The sequence below is a fragment of the Cololabis saira genome, chromosome 14 (assembly GCF_033807715.1).
Source record: "Cololabis saira isolate AMF1-May2022 chromosome 14, fColSai1.1, whole genome shotgun sequence".
In the NCBI taxonomy this organism is placed as follows: Eukaryota; Metazoa; Chordata; class Actinopteri; order Beloniformes; family Belonidae; genus Cololabis; species Cololabis saira.
In genome coordinates, this window is record NC_084600.1 from 26,550,426 (window position 1) to 26,568,057 (window position 17,632).

The 17,632-nt window shown below is 40.2% G+C and overlaps 1 protein-coding gene across 2 annotated transcripts; it reads left to right on the forward strand.

Moving 5' to 3' along the window:
• The first annotated feature begins 1,629 nt into the window (after positions 1–1,629).
• On the forward strand, positions 1,630–16,372 carry zpld1a (zona pellucida-like domain containing 1a). Of its 2 annotated transcripts, none has more exons than XM_061740277.1 (11): positions 1,630–1,804; positions 2,346–2,459; positions 2,756–2,976; positions 8,774–8,955; positions 9,173–9,245; positions 9,543–9,640; positions 11,535–11,615; positions 11,727–11,898; positions 13,062–13,164; positions 14,733–14,762; positions 15,178–16,372. In XM_061740277.1, exons 2-11 carry the CDS (start codon positions 2,354–2,356, stop codon positions 15,351–15,353), a joined length of 1,242 nt encoding a protein of 413 aa, XP_061596261.1. In that variant the 5' UTR covers positions 1,630–1,804; positions 2,346–2,353; the 3' UTR covers positions 15,354–16,372. The 2 variants fall into 2 exon arrangements, with proteins under 2 accessions (XP_061596261.1, XP_061596262.1); XM_061740278.1 differs by having other exon boundaries at positions 13,062–13,169; positions 15,178–15,297.
• Positions 16,373–17,632: the final 1,260 nt, after the last annotated feature.

A 17,632-nucleotide genomic window follows, 5' to 3' on the forward strand; every position in this document is an offset into this window, starting at 1 on the left:
CTTTTGTGATTTAGCTTCACTGGAACTGAGTTTATGGATGCGTTTGATCTGTTGACATTTATACCTTTCCGTCCTATGAGGAAATTAAATTATATTAATTAAATTAAAATTAATTAACAACTTGCTGTATGTAAATGATCCCATGTCTGGACTTGTATAAGCCGTTTAAGCTCACCCTGGTTCTACTAAGGTGGAGGCAGGTTCAGGCTGAGTCAGAGCTGCAGTGGTAAAGCAGCATGGTTTCCATTAGCTACAGAAGTACGCTCACTCACCTGATGGATCTGCAGAGTTGGACTACACTGAATCCCCACAGTCATCACGGAATCATGACTCAGTGATACGCTGATTGTAGAACTGTTGTCCAACAAAATTCCTCTAATTTATTGTGTCACATAGTCAACTGATTGCCAGCTTTCAGTACCTGCTCACTTACTGTCAGAGCCCACATGTTCAGCCTAATGATCCTGACAGGCTCACCTGAATCCACAGACTTGGTCATGGACACTACGGCTTCGTGACACATTGACTGAAACAGTTCTGAATCAGAATTACATCTCTGCAAGTTTGTCCTTCTCATTTTTATCTTTTTATGCACTCATTCTGTGCTGTCTTACACTTACATGTTTAAATAAAATTATGTAATTCTCAAACTGTTGATACGTACAGGTGTCTGTTTTTACTAGTATTTGAAAATAATACAACTTGAGTCTCTTTGATTAAACACATTTCTTTAAACAATCATTACAGAGTTACAGATTTACATTTGCTTTCAACTTTAGAAGTACGTATTTGTACTTAGAGAGAATGGGCTCCTGTTTCTTGGACAGGAGTCTATGGTTTTTTTAGAGGCCGTTGAGGGATTGTGGGAGGTGAATCCCAGCAGGAGCGAGCTTAATCGATTCCGCTATCTTAACATCACTTCAATGAACCACAACCACATGAGAGTTGATAAAGTCAAACAGGAAATAACTACTTCATGTTCCTGCTGCTAAAGGTGGACCTAAAAGCTACTGGGGCTACGAGGGGCTACGTAGGATTGCCCACATATTGTTTTTGTTTTTGAGGTCAAGATAGAAAGATAGATAGGTTAAAAAAAATAAATAATAATAATGCTGTCTGTATAACACTCCCTATCGCGTGTAGGATGTCTGAGGCCATACCGTTCACTGCCATCCATTCGAACGTTGGGCAGGACCGTCTAATCCCTGAAACTCCACAGAGTCTGCTTTCTTTGACCTGCTCTCCTGATGTTGGGGGGTCAGGTAGGAGGTGGGCAGCAGCTCACCTGCTGCTGTGCTGACTGAAACCTGCTGCACACAAAGCATGAAGAGTGTGGATTCCAGCGCTGAAGAGTCGTGTCCTGAGTCCCTCCTGTCTGCCCGGCCCCGGCAGAAAGGAACGGCTCCGTCAGCAGCTCTGGGCCACCGCAGTGATGAAAAGATAATTCCCCCTCCCCACACTGCCCCTGGACCTCATGCGGCGTCAAACCATTTGTGAGCAGTGACGGAGCCAGATTGGGCCAAGAGGATATGAGTGGGAAACTTCAAAAGCTGCTCATGTTTCCGTGGATGTGAAAGGATTTGTATAACACATTCAGATTTGATGGACTTTCCCATGTTCACCTCGGACAGCCGTTTTTTTGTTGACATGTTGTAATAATGAATCTCTTATGTGTAAGTCCTTTTTCCCCCCCTCGCTGCAGGCTCCTGTTCCCAGTCGTCAGGAAGGGATGCTGTGCAGACCATCCCATCGTCCGTCCCGAGCTTATGGAGAACCGCTGACTTGCTGGCTTCCAGGAACCAGGGTGAGTCTTCTGCTCTCGGTCTACTACCAACAGCCTCGGCTAACTAACTATGATTAAGCTGCTTCTTTCTGCCGAGTCTCTGTCTATGACTGATAACAATTATCTGATACATTTTTTTCGCAGGATGATGATGTGTAAAAGGACAGATTCATCCTTATAATTGATGAAATGTCCTTGATTAGCAGCTCTTTACCTGAAACCATCTCGGAGATCTTTGTGCCAAAGTTACATTTGCTGCAAAATAATTCAGCATGACATTTGATTTTAATTTGTATTTAGAAGAGATCTTGAAAATCTTGCTGTGAGGCCAAGACTTTTTCTGGTTTTCTGTCATCTTTTGGAAAATATTTCCCTCTAATATGAGATATAGGACATAGGATTTAGGGATATATGGGTATATCTTATCCTATATAGGATAAGAATTTCTTGTGCTTTTATGTTTTATTTTCCTGCAGCATATATTGTCAAATGTTACCTAATGTTTTCCCTTCTTTAAATGCTTGTAGGTCTTGTAGATTTACCTTAACTTGTTGTGTTCCAGGTGCTGAGATGGAACATATATTTCTGATTGTTTTATTGTTGAGTAAAACCCTTTCAGCTGGAGCTCAGTTCAATGGATACAACTGTGATGCCAACTTTCACAGCCGCTTCCCCGGTGAGGAGCTCAAAAACTCACTCAGATTCACACCTTTACTTTCGGAATTACTGACGTGAGCTTTGAATTCTTTGTAAGGAAATATATTTATTCATTTATAATCTAAAGATGAGAAAATTCAGATTTTTCCTGTTTACAACCTATTATAACTGAGATGGAGGAGGACTTCAAGACTGATTCTGAACTTGTTCAGAATTAGTTATGTGTCTCTCACATGTGTGAAACTTCTTGAGTGGATTGAACGTACTTGTGTGTATTTTTGTGCCTCTGTGCTTGTGTGTGTGGGTGTGTTTTAGCCGAGCGGGATATCAGCGTGTACTGTGGCGTACAGACCATCACCCTCAAGGTCAACTTCTGCCCGGTTCTTTTCTCTGGATACACCGACTCTGACATGGCCCTCAACGGTCGCCACGGAGACGCTCACTGTCGAGGGTTCATCAACAACAATACCTTCCCCACCGTGGTCATCTTCAGTATCAGCCTGGCCACGCTGGAGTCCTGTGGAAATTCCCTGGTGGTAAGTGGAGCTGGGAATCACAGTCAATAGGGTTCGGATGCACACGGTTACCAATGAGGAATACTGAAGCAATGCTTGTATAAATTAGACAAAATGATTACTCCGTGCAAAGAGGGATTTTGTTATCTGGAAATATTCCAACTGTGTCCTAAAAATAACCCTTCAAAAGAAAAAGATTGTCTGAAAGGATAAAACAACTGCTAATTAAAGTTTGTTTCTGAAAAAGAAGAAAAACTAATGGTATAACTATACTACATCCATCCATTCATCCATCCAACTGAACTTCTCCTCCTATTTTCAAGAGAGAGTCCAGACACCCTGCATAGGAAACATTTCTGTATCTAGGGTCCTCCATCTCATTCTTTCAGTCTCCATCTAAAGTTTATGTTGAGATTCAGAAACTAAATACAATTAAATCCATCAATCATCTAGACCTGATTATTCTTATTTAGGGTCATGGGGATCTTCTACAGCCTATCTCTCTTTGGACAAAAGGCATGGGTACACCTGGACAAATGTCCACTCAATCACAGGACCACATATAGTGGTTACTCCTATGGACAATTTAGAATCACCAGTTAACCTAACATAGTGTTTTTAAACCCACATAAGCACAGTTAATTCAGTTTTATTCCAGCCATCCATCCATTATCTATACCCGCTTTATCCTTTGCAGGGTCACGGGGGGTCTGCTGTCCCAGCTATTTTCAGGCGAGAGGCAGGGGTTACACCCTGGACAGGTCACCAGTCCATCGCAGGGCCACATATAAACAAACAATCAGACACACTCACACCTACGGGCAATTTAGAATCATCAATTAACCTAGCATGCATGTTTTTGGACTGTGGGAGGAAACCGGAGTACCCGGACAAAACCCACGCAAGCACGGGGAGAACATGCAAACTCCACACAGAAAGACCCTGCTGGGTCTGGGAGTTGAACCGGGGATCTTCTTGCTGTGAGGCAACAGTGCTAACCACTAAGCCACTAAGCCACCGTGCTGCCCCCAGTTTTATTCTATTTCATTTATATAGCGACTATTAAAATACAAGTTGTCTCTAGGCACTTTCCAGAGACACAGAAAAACTCCCCTAGTGGGAGAAAACCCTTAAGCCAAACTGTGGCAAGAAAAATCCCCTCTAGGAGGGAAGAAACCTTGATCAGGAGCTGGATCATAAGGGGGGGGCCTCCTGCTGAAGACCAGCCAGATAGAGCAGGAAAAGAGAGATAGGGAAGAGAGAATGAAGAACAGAGAGAGGAGAGGCACACTGCCAGTGATACATAGGGTGAGACATATTGGCAGTAATTATCTAAGACTATATAACTAAGAGTTATATGCATAGCAATGAACATTTATGCTGTGATTCTGGATTATACTTTCCAAGGGCTGCATGTATAAACTGAACAAGATTGGCCCTAGTACTGAACCCTGAGGGGCACCATAGCAGACCCTCATCTGTTCTCAAGAAACCTCATGAACAGGAACAAACTGGAATCTGTCAGATAGATATGATTTAAACCAACCTGCCCCTTTAATCCCAAGAACATGCTCTAACCTATCACCTATGCAATAAGATGCCATGATCTACAGTGTCAAAAGCAGCACTGAGGTCCAGTAGAACCAGTATGAAGAGTAATCCCTTATCTGAAGCCATAAGAAGGTCATTTGTGACTCGAATCCGTGCTGTCTCTGCGCTATGATGCATTATTAACCCTGACAGAAAAACTTCAAACAGATCATTTCTATACAAATGGTCACATAACTGACTTGCAACTACCTTTTCCAAAATGTTATATACAGATGGAAAGTTAGAAATTGGGCTATAACTTGCTAAAATGTCTGGGTCAAGATAAGGTTTTTTAAGTAAACTGCAACTTTAAAAACCTGTGGTACATATGCTAAATTTAGAGATAAGTTGATCTGGTTCAGTATTGTCGTGCCAATAAGAGAAAGAACATTCTTGAGTAGTAAAGTCAGGATGGGGTCTAACATCAGCTCTATTGAGACTGAGGTAAGCTCAGTGAGGTCTACAGGATAGAAGCAGTCAGAGCCTAAGAAGGACGAAGAAATAAAGCTGAAGAAATGCCCACAGCCGCTACTGGGTGGGCCTGGTTGATTTCTTCTCTAATTTTGATGATTTTACTGCTAAAGAAGCTAAAGAAGCTCCTAATGTCTTCACTACTGAGAGCTGCAAGAATGCACGGCTCGACAGAGTTGTGACTCTTTTTCAGCCTGGCAAAAGTGCTGAACAGAGAACGTGGGTTACTTTTATTATTGTCTATCAACGATTAATAATAAGCTGTTCTAGCTTTGCAAATGACTTTTTTACATACTATTAGACTATCTTTCCATTCACGATAAGAGTCTACTGACTTACAAGAGTACCACTTCCTTTCCATTTTACGGACTTTTTGTTTCAACATGCAGATATCGGCATTATACCAGAGAGTTAAGCTCCTATGGTTGGAGACCCGTCTTCTCAAAGGAGCAACTGCATCTAAAGCAGAGTGCAACAAATCAGCAGTGTTACTGACAAGGATATCAACATCTGGAGAGGTAGAACCTAGGTCACTGGCCTCAACTGCTCCACTGTTTTCCACTTTCATAAGATGAGCCATGGCCTCCCTAAATTTAGCAATACCTGAAGTAATGCTTCCTATTTTGCGCTTGAACGTCGACAATGTTAAATTCAAACGTTATTAAATAGTTGTCAGATAGTAGGGAGTTTACAGGCGACACTAACAGATTATCAGGTTCTACATCGTAGGTGAGTACAAGATAGAGGGATGATAAAGACAGTGCGTCGGTTTGTTTACTTTTTGTGATATGCCCATTGATTCTAGAAGAGAGTTAAAAGCTGATTTAAGATTATCGCTGTCAACATCCAATGTTAAAGTCACCCACTATGGTGCCTTTATCTGTACTGATCAATAAACCAGATAGGAAATTTGAAAATTCAGACAGAAACTCTAGATAAGCACCAGCAGGGGGCCGGTACACTACCACTAACAAAAAGGGTTTCTCTCATTTCCAGCTAGGGAGTTTTAAACTAAGCGTGAGGCTTTCGAACGTATTAAAATCGCATTTAGGTTTAGATTTTATTTGAAGACTGGAGTTATAGATCACCGCTACTCCTCCGCCTCAGCCCGTGCTTCTGGGAATATGATAATTGAAGTAACTGAGCTGAGTCGATTCATTTAAACTAACATACTCTTCCTCCTGCAGCCATGTTTCTGTTAAACAGAAAATATCACTCCTGGTCTCGGTAATAAGATAATTTACTAATAGAGACTTGGAGCTTAACAATCGTATATTTAGTAGTTCGCATCTAATTTTTCAGTTTTTAATTGGTACTAAATGCGCATTGGTTTTAATTTTACTAGGTTATTTTGATTAACGCCTCTATCACGCTGCTCCTGGTGAACTTTTGGAGGGCCAGAAATCGACACCTATTCTATTTTGCTTGGTTCCTTGTTAGAATCGCCTATTACGTAATGTATTCCTATATTTTATTGGCAGGCGGTAGTCCTCGAGAAGCAGCAGAGAAACATGCAAGCTGTTCATCCTGGCCTGGACCCTGGATTGTCAGGGGGAGTGTCTAATAATATTGGCCAGATTTCTAGAAATAAGAACTGCACCATCCCGGGTGGGATGAATGCCGTCTCTTCTAATCAGACCAGGCTTTCCCCAAAACATCTTCCAATTGTCACTAAAGGCCACGTCGTTTTTCTGAACATTTCAATTTAATAATTTAATTTGAATTACCATTACCTGTCTGCAGCAACATCATTAGGCCCACCCCCCTAAAGAATTTGCCAGTGCTTATGAATAGTTCACAACCACACATTGTTTGGGATTACTGCAGGCAAAATTCCAAGACAGAGCACTCCGCTCCGTTCCAGTTTTGTATGAGAAAATCTCTGTATTAATGAAATTCCACTCCCTGTTTTCATCGTGCTGGTCACACAACACATGACTATGCTAATAGGGCTTGGGGAGCCCGAGGGGAAGCCGGCAAATCAACGCATTTAGGCATGTAGACATGGTCAAGAAGATCTGCTGCAGTTCAAACCAAGCATCAGAATGGGGAACAAAAGTTGATTTAAGTGACTTTGAACGCGGTTGGTTGTTGGTTGTTGGTGCCAGATGGGCTGGTCTGAGTATTTCAGAAAATGTTGATCTACTGAGATTTTCACACACCAAACCATCTCTAGGGTTTACAGAGAATGGTCAGAAAAAGAGTAAATATCCAGTGAGTGGCAGTTCTGTGGGCGCAAATGCCTTGTTTATGCCAGAGATCAGAGGAGAATGGCCAGACTGGTTGCAGCTGATAGAAAGGCAACAGTAACTCAAATAACCACTAGTTACAACTGAGGTATGCAGCAGAGCATCTCTGAACGCACAACGCGTGGAACCTTGAGGCGGATGGACTACAGCCGCAGAAGACGAGCACGGGGTGCCACTCCTGTCAAGTAAGAACTGGAAACTGAGGCTACAATTTGAACAGGCTCACCAAAATTGAACAACAGAAGATTGGAAAAACGTTGTCTGGTCTGATGAGTCTCGATTTCTGTTGCAACATTTGGATGGTCGGGTCAGAATTTGGCGTCAACAACATGAAAGCATGGATCCACTCTGCCCTGTATCAATGGTTCAGGCTGGTGGTGGTGGTGTAATGGTGTGGGGGATATTTTCCTGGCACATTTTGGGACCATTAGTACCAACTGAGCATCGTGTCAATGCCCCAGCCTACCTGAGTTTTGTTGCTGACCATGTCCATCCCTTTATGACCAGTGTACCATCTTCTGATGACTACTTCCAGCAGGATAACGCGGCATGTCATAAAGCACGAATCATCTCAGACTGGTTTTTTGAACAGTCACCAGATGTGGTAGAACGGGATATTCACATCATGGATGTGCAGGCGACAAATCTGCAGCAACTGCGTGATGCTATCATGTCAATATGGACCAAACTCTCTGAGGAATGTTTCCAGTACCTTGTTGAATCTATGCCACGAAGGATTGAGGCAGTTCTGAAGGCAAAAAGGGGTCCAACCCGGTACAAACAAGGTGTACTTAATGAAGTGGCTGGTGAGTGTATGTCTCACGTGGTAAATAGTGGCATAACTACGTTTTTTACAGTAAATCACAAAGATACTACGTCTCGTACGGTAACTCATGAAGTAACTACGTCTTTTGTGGTAACAAATTGAGAAACGACATCTCGTGTGGTAACTAATGAAGTAACTATATCTTCTGTGGTAATAAGCAACTACATATCGTGAGGGACAATAATGAAGGAACTAGGCCTCCTGTAGTAACTCATGAAGCAACTATGTAACTACGTCTTGTGTGGTAATTTATGAAGTAACTACGTCTGTGATTGTTATTCATGAGGTAACTATATTTCATGTGGTAACTTATTACGTAACCACGTCTCGTGTGGTAATAAATTGAGTAACTATATCTTGTGTGGTAACTCATGAAGTAACTATCTCTTTGATAGTAACTCATTTAGTAACTACATCTTGTGTGGTAACATATGAATTAACTACACTTGTGATGGTAACTAATGAAGTAACTACATATTTATGGTAACTTATGAAGTAACTACATCTCGTGTGGTAACTAATGAAGCAACTACAGATCTTGAGGGACAATAATGAAGGAACTAGGCCTCCTGTAGTAAATCATGAAGTAACTATGTAACTACGTCTTGTGTGGTAACTTATGAATAACTACGTCTGTGATGGTGGAACTGGAGTCTTACACACCCTGATGTTTTTATTTCAGGTGTCCACTGCTCAAGGACCTAACGCTTACGGGAACATCTCTCTGGTCCAGATCGGTAACATATCAGGGTTTATTGACACACCGGATCCTCCAACAGTCATCAGCTACCTGCCGGGTCTGCTGTACAAGTTCAGCTGCAGTTACCCACTGGAATACCTGGTCAACAACACCCAGCTGGCCTCGTGAGTCTCACACATGATCTCTGTCAACTATGGACCTGCAGACATCCAGCAGCTCATAAAACTAGAATGGGTGTCTTTCATTTGAAAGTTTTAGACTAATCTATAACATAACAATGATCATTCATCGTTGAGACAGTGGACACTATAAAACAGTAGAGCGTGTTCAGCAAGATTACACTTTCGAAAAGAAAAATAATTATAATTGTCTTACCTGAAGGTCAGCAGCTGCAATCTCAGTAAAGGAAAGCAACGGCACATTCATCAGCACACTGAACCTGCTGCTGTACAACGTAAGTTAACATCACCTTATTTAATAGCTTTATTCTATATTGTAGATAAATCCATCCTGATTAAAAATACATCGAAGAAAGGTTTTATTGTTTTTTTCCATTTGTCTAAGAAAGACAGAAATCTAGCTTTACTACTATTGCAAAGAAAAAATTATGTTGGTAACTACCCTTTTAATTCACTTAAACTCCCTAACCCTAAATGCATATGTCTGTAAGGTTCAGGAAGTCTAATGAAACTGAACAAATAATTTTCTGGCGGAAACAGAATTACCCATCATATGTTTTTGTATATTTCAGGACTCGTCGTATGTTCAGCAGCTGTCCATCCCCATGGCAGGACTTACTCTGAAGACACGGGTTTTTGCAGCTGTAAAAGCAACAAACCTGGACAGGAGGTATACAGTCAGCAACTAAAGTGGTTCTACGTAGCAGTTACTTACACAGTCTCAGTATGGTAAAATTTAAAAAAGTGTATACTGTACCTGTCTGTTGTTGTTTTTGTTGCCCCCTAATTCCACCACCAGGTGGCGGTGAGGCTTAGTTTTAGCAGCTCTGTAACAGGAGGAGAAGAACTTTCTTTATGTAGCTCAGTCATGGAAACCAAGCAGCAACCATCAATTGTATAAAACAATGGACAAGGCATTACATTACGTGACCCATTGCTAATTGCAAAGCAGTTTTGAAACCTCTTTTCTTTGTGCAGCCATGTTGCTCAAGAAGCTAATGGCTGGGAACATGCCCACCGCATGTCAATCAAAATTAGGTTTGGCTATCAACTACTTTAGCGGATCCCTGCTGAAATATCTGCAGAGCTGCTGGCATATGTTTACAGCAGAATATATTGTTTAATATCTTGACATTGAAAAAAAAACATTAGTTGTGTTTCGATTGTAAATCAATCATATTAGAAATAAATGTATTGCTTGATATAAACTGTCCTGGCGTGGTACAAAAAAATCACCCTCCTCAGAGTTGTCATGGGTGTAAAATCAAACAATTGAGACCAAAACAGTTTTTTGAAACAGGCTGTAAATATGTTTATTTCTGCTCTAAAGTTTGACATTTTAACTTCAGTGGAGTCAGTGGAAATTGACTTGGTTTTGCAGCCAGCCTCTATCAGCCATTTGAGGAACTGCAACGAATCTTAAGTCTGCATGAGACTCAACCCTGAAGTTAGATGGTTGGCGCTTGGCTTTAGAGCAGAAATAAACATCTCAACAGTCTGGTTATTAAAAAAAAAAAACATTTTAGGTGGACATGTTCCCATTGGCTTCCTAAGCAGCATGGCTGCGCCCCATATGAGTAAAAAGAGGCTTCAAAACCGCTATACAGTCAGAGTAAAGGCGTCAAAGTTTTCTATTGTCATTACATTGTCAAAAAACAATACAATGAAACGAAGTGCTGCTCCCTCAAACAAAAACAAAACTATGTTGTAACCACAATCCTAGAGAGAAGTCATTGAAAGATATGATCTGGGTGGGAGGAGTCCTTGGTGATGGCAGCGGCTTTCTCTGCCGTGTTTCACAGTCTGCAGCAGAGCAGCCAGCATAGCGGACTGTTATGACAGTCTGCCCTCCAAAGCAGAACAGTAGAAGAAGACCTGCAGCTAAGCATCCAGGCCACTCCACTGAAGGAACTTTAGAAATGCAGATGATGTTGAGCCTTCTTCATTGTGGAGTGGTATTACATGACAAGGTGAGGTTAGCAGGAATATAAACCCCCAGATACTTAAAAGCCTGCACCTTACAAATGCACTCATTTCCTGTATACAGGGGAGGAGGCTCAATGCTGCATTTTATGTTTATGAGTTGTTTAGTTATTTTCTTTTTTATGTAATCAGTGCCACATTATTGTTGCAGCACTACCCCACGTCCCCACCAGTTTGTGGAGCTTGTCTCTGAAAACCGAATCATCTCATCCTGATATGAATCCCACTACTGTTGTGTCATCTGCAAACTTGACTATATTTGCAGGGTGGGCAGGTGCACAACCGCATGTGTACGGTGAAAACAGGGTGGGGTTCAACACACAGCCCTGTGGGGCTCCTGTGTTGAGGGGGATTGAGAAGGAGAGATGAGCTCTGAGTTTGGCAGTCGGCCAGCAGTTGTTAAGAAATCCTTAATTCCGTGACAGGTGTGAGTTGTTAGGCTGAGCTCATACAGTTTGCTTATCAGAATGTAAGGAATAATTTTATTGAATGCAGAGACACAAACAACTTGGACTTTGACTTTGACTAAAACACAGTTTGTGCTAATATCAGTCTTCTCAGTTATTTCTCATGTTGAACAGGTGGAACGTTCTCATGGACTACTGTTACACTACGCCGTCTGGAAATCCCAACGATGATCTCCGCTATGACCTTTTCCTCAGGTACCTTCCACTTACAAACAGACTCCTGAAGCCAGAACTGACAGAGTGCCGCTCAGATTTTTCACTCGCTCTTCTTTGATAATGATGACTGATCTTTGTTTACTGAGCTAGCTGTGACAAAGACCCTCAGACCACCGTCTTTGAGAATGGGAAGAGCCAGATGGGCCGGTTTGCCTTCGAAGTATTCCGTTTCGTAAAGCACAAGAATCAGAAGATGTCCACCGTCTTCCTGCACTGCGTCACCAAGCTGTGTCGAGCAGACGACTGTCCAATGCTCATGCCAGTAAGTCAACTGACCCAACACAAAACAAGCTCAAACTTTTTGTCCGTCTCAAACTCAGTTGTAATTTCTTTTTATAAGTAAGCATGTGATTAAAAGACTGAAGATTTAATCAGGATTCACATTGCCTCAATGTGTAGGTGATTAGTACATGTTTAATACCCGCCTAAATCAGAAAACGGTGCATCAAAATAAAAAGTGAAAACTAAACTATACTAAAAAAACTGCAACTCTTCTATTTCTTTTGACTTATTTATTTACAGGCAATAAAAACCACATATATTTCTATATGATTACATATTATGTTTTTTTCCTTGTTACCTTCATTTTGTATGTTAATAAACATCCATTTTAACATTTCAGACCTGCAACACATTCCAGTGATAGTTAGACCAATAAAGCTTTTACTGTCTTGTAATGCCATTCCTTCTCACAACATTTCAAGATGTTCTGTCACTGAAGATACCTGTGATGAAGTGTTATAGGTGTTACGGTAAGTGCCCATTGAACGCGACAAATCTCTATGCAAAGCAAGGAGGCATGTTTATCGCCTGCACAAGGGATCTAGGGAAGCTTTGCCTAACTTTATGCAAATGAGAGTTTCCAGTGTCAGGCAGTTTAAACTATGTTTAAACTGCATTGTCCCTATCAACTAAACCAATAAAAAAAAAAAAAAAAAAAAAAAATTCATTTCATTCCAATTTTATTTATCTAACGTCTATAACAATTCAAGTTGTCTCTAGGTGATTTTACGAGACCCCCGAGGAATTAAAACAGACGTTTTAGTAACAGAAAGAAAAAGACAAAATAATTTATGTAGTTATCCATTCAAAGTTGACATGGCTCTTTCTGTCATTGCATTTGGGAAGGTTCAGGTCTGATGCTCTAACGGTTGGAGAGTGAGTAATTAAAACATTGTGGAGGAAAAGGTTAAAAGGTGCTGCAGCAAGTTTCCCCTCCATCCTATGATCCTTCACTGCTATCAGGACAGTGAGGGGATGAATGAAGCTTGGTATAGGTGTTAGGTAGGTGGTCTCACCTGTGTTTGGATCAAGATAACATCAAGGGCTCGTTCAGTGTTCAGTATGTCACCTACAGTAACATGAGAAAGTAGACCACAGCAGGAGCATCTGTTTCTGGCTCCATCTCTCTGCCTTTTGTCATAGATCTGTGGCAGCAGGAAAAAGAGAGACGTCTCAGAGGGAAGGGATTCAAGCACTTCATCTGGAAACGCCGTTCTGACTGCTGGGCCGATCATCACTCGGAGCGGTACAGTGAGATTACTCGTTTTCTCTTCCACCCAGCCAAACTACGCTTTCACACATTCTCCAAGCAGTCTGTAACTGCACCTCAAAAAAGCTGTGATGGTCTCTGATTCTTCCTGCAATCACGTGTACAAGTGTGCACCAGTACTGGGTCATCCGCTACTTTTTTATTTCTAAAATCTTCACAAATTACCATAGTAGAGGGGTCAATACTGCAGACCAATCCAGTACCTGTACACGGTTACCGGAAAAGATGTGCTCATTAAGGCAGCAGATGTTGATGTAAAATCTCAGAGTATTTTACTGAATTAATGCTGCCATCAAAGAAGTGGAGATGAGCTTTGACAAGATCACTGATACAACCCTAGACCAGGGGTCGGCAACCCAAAATGTTGAAAGAGCCATATTGGACCCAAAACACAAAAAAACAAATTTGTCTGGAGCTGCAAAATATGAAAAGTCTTGTATAAGCCTTAGAATGAAGGCAACACATGCTGCATGTTTCTATATTAGTTATAACTGGGGGGAGATTTATTTTTCATTATGCACTTCGAGAAAAAAGTTGAAATGTCGAGAAGAAAATCGAAATGTCGAGATTATAAAGGAAAGGAAAAGGGAAGAAAAAACAAAAAAGAAAAGAAAAAAAGGAACAAAAGAGGAAAAAAAAGGAAAAAAAAGGTCAAACATTTTTGAAAAGCTGAAGCTCCAGGAGCCACTAGGGCAGCGCTAAAGAGCCGCATGCGGCTCTAGAGCCGCGGGTTGCCGACCCCTGCCCTAACCCATCACAGACTACATTCTACACTGGTCGATAGTCTGGATGATCCTTTTAGTCTATAGTTCACAGCATATGGAGCCCATTTGTTCCAAAAGGTCTTGAATACTGATTTGTAACATAAATCATCTTTATATAAACTAACATTTGTATGAGTGACCATAAGATGACTCTCAATGGGAGGATTTAGTATTAAAGAAGCAGGGGTCCTGTTACAGGGCATTGTGGTACTACTGTGTAATACAATCTGTGTTTTCATGATGATAGTCCATCCTAAATGCCTCCAAGTCAAGAGATGTCTCCTCTGAACAAGGCTGACATCAGACTTCTTTTTTATACAGTAAAATTTTAAGTGTCATTAGTGAAAGGAACTCTGTATTGTAGCTTTGATGATTTTTTCCACGCCAATCCTTGTCCATATTCTATTGTAAACCAGAACCCTTAAACCTTACACAGAAAATCTTCTAAATCTTTTGAATCATAAAATTTTGTAATGCACTTGAGAAAGAATATCCTAATTTTATCTCATTTTTAGCACAATCATTCATGCCATCCTAAACTTTTGTGAATGTGTTAAAGGCCTGAAATGCAGGAACAGATGTGTAATAACGTTTGAAATGATGATACAAAGTTTATCCTGTGTCCAGTGAAATAAAAAAAGTGAGAAGTGAAAAAAAGTAAATGTGAGAATCGCCTCTTTTTCATACTATCCTTTTTTTCTTTCTTTTGATTATGGTGATTGATTTACTGTGCACACAAGTCACACATAATATTATGTTTTCTTTGTTTGTTCTTCACAGATGAAACACCAACTAACAATTCTCAGCTGGGTAAGATATCACTTTCTAATGCATTATGTTGAATTACACCTTCAGAAACCACATTTCCAGTTGTACTGACGTGACTTATTTTGTTAAACACAGCAAAATTATGATTGAGGACATCATGAACATACCGCATGAAGCTAAGTCTAGGTTTTCATGTGAGAAAACGTGCAGAAATTGCTCTTTTCTCAGGAAGAGTTCCAGTTTTATGATACACTTTAAAAACAGCTCAACTTTCACCAAACCATGTTTTTCCATTGATATAATATACCAGGGTATTTCCAAACCAAATAGACAGGATAGAAAAACAGTCTGTGGATCACCTAATGATTTTTCAGTAATTTAGAGTAAAGTAGTGTTATAATGACATGAAGAAAGTGATTAGATTATTAGAAGATTATTTGTGTTTCTGCTGCATCAGCTCATCTGAGATCTCCAGAGTTCCAGATGAACACTGTGACCAGTGTGCTCATCTCAGGAGTGATCATCCTTGGCGTCCTCAGCGTCTGCTTCTTCATCTTCTCCCTCACCCTCCTCAAAGGAAAGAGCGTTCCTGTCAACGGCATGTCTGGAGTTCGAAATCCCGCCTTCAGCTGAGCTCTTGAACGCACTTCCTCCTCATCCTCTTCCTCAACCTCCTCCTCTCAGCGCTGAGGAGCTGTAGAGACGTGATATTTGTACATGTAGTAATTTTGCAAGAGGATGTAAATGTTGAGTTAGGAATTATTACCAAGTCTGTACATTAGAGGTACAGCACAAGTTTTTATACGTTGTTCTTTGTTTGATGTTACAACCGTGCGGTCATGGGAAAACTGCATGGCAAAAATATATAGATGAAATGAAATAATTACATGTGGGTTGAGACCTCCATGTGGTTATTTGACATGCAGCATGAACCCACATGGTTAGAGTACTTTTTAACTTAATCTTATACCTCAGATATGCAGCTGTCATTGCAGGGTACAGAATCAATAAAAGGATGAAAATATATCATAATAATGGATAATCTGAGGGTTGGACTTCACATTCTGCTATGGAACATTGTATCTATTGAAGCAATCTGAGACCTCCTACTTCTGCCATGAAGCATGAAAAAGAAAATTGATCCCGATCCGTGACTGGATCGGCTCTCAGATGCCATCAGCAAACAAAGAAGGTGTTCCAGCTTTGTGATTTCAGAAATATATATCTATATCTGTCTCTATATATATATATGTATATATACCATGTATCAAATGTAGTTTACTGATAAAAAAATTTGACACTAGAAGAAGTCTTTAATCATTTGATAGCTTTATTCTTTCTAAACATGTATTTTGTGCATTCATTTTGGATGCAGTGTGACAGCAATAAACATATTCAAGTTGAAATTGTACATGTGCATATATAATCTTCTGTAACTTTCACCTGATTAATGAAAAAAGCTGCAGAATTTCTGGAATGTATAAATTGTAAACACTTGTGCATGTTTCAAATATTGCAATTTGACTTTTGATTAAAACCCGCCCAATGTCACATTTCTAAACAGATCAAATGAATTTGCTCTTCAAAAATTACAATAAGGGCAACACGATGAATTCAGAAGTTCTTGTACAATAATGACAATACAATAATGATACTATTGATTAAAAAATAATTGTATTAATGTGCCAAGTTGATGTAAAATCCATTTTGTTCATTTGAACATTAAAGTTGTATTTCTATCATAACAGCAGAGAATTTATTGCAGCAACAATTGTGCAGCTCATTATGTGGGCCAGGTCCATTTTAATTTTGTTATATTATACTTAAATAGTGCCAGGTATGCTAAGAGAAACAACACAAAAAATTAAAATACTTTTTCGCAAGCACTTGGTGACAATACGTTTAATAAATCCCTTTAAACACAAGGAAACATTTAACAGAACCAGAGTAAAAGAGGCCTCAGCATTATTTAGTGATATTCAGTGATACCTGACTAAAGGGATAAAGGGACAGAAGCCAAGAAAAGAGAATTATCACACCGAGGGAAATAATAATGAGAACAGAGCCTTAATCACAGATAAGATATATTGATTTTGAAAGTCAAAGATACCTGCTGAAAAGTACAGAGAAAGAACAGATGTCCCACAAGATAAGGGGTAGTTTTAAGGTTTTTTTCTCTGTCACAAGGAATGGCCCAGCAATAACAATTTTCGGGAACTTGTATGTGGCTGAGATAAGTCTATGCATTGTGTTAAGGATCAAAGCCCCAGAACGGTGCTTTGTGAGTATGTTGTTGCCTCAGTGTTGTTCTGTATGTGGGAGATGTCTACGTCAAGTTCAAAGCTTAACGTTTCATTAGGAGGAAGTCTGATGTAATGTGTGAATCTGATAGCGGATTAATTCATGTTCCTCTGGACCGTGGATAGCTCAGTGGGTGGAGCCGGCACCATCTACAGAGGCCATTGCCCTCGTGCAGGTAGCACGGCTTTGAATCCCAGCCTGTTGCTTCTTCCTGCAGGTCTTCCCCTGTCTCTCTATATCCATTTCTTGTCCATCTACTTTGAATAAAGGCCACTAGTGCCAAAAATAAAAATGACCTTTTAAAAAAATGTAATGTTACTCTTTTTTGTTACACATCTTATCAATATGTATACACTATGAACATGACTGACCAAAAAGGACTTGGCAACAAGTCAAGAGTAAATAAAAAAAACATTTTGCCGACTGGTAAGTATCTGGAAAAAATGTTGACTACTGCTGAATATGGAACATAATCACACATTTCTGTAACATTAATCCAATGAGTATTATTCAAAGGCAGATACACTATTGCCACCTGTCCACACCAGGTTAATATGAGTTTGGTTAATGGGTGAATGGCTGGAATAAATTCATCAAATCAAAAAAATGTA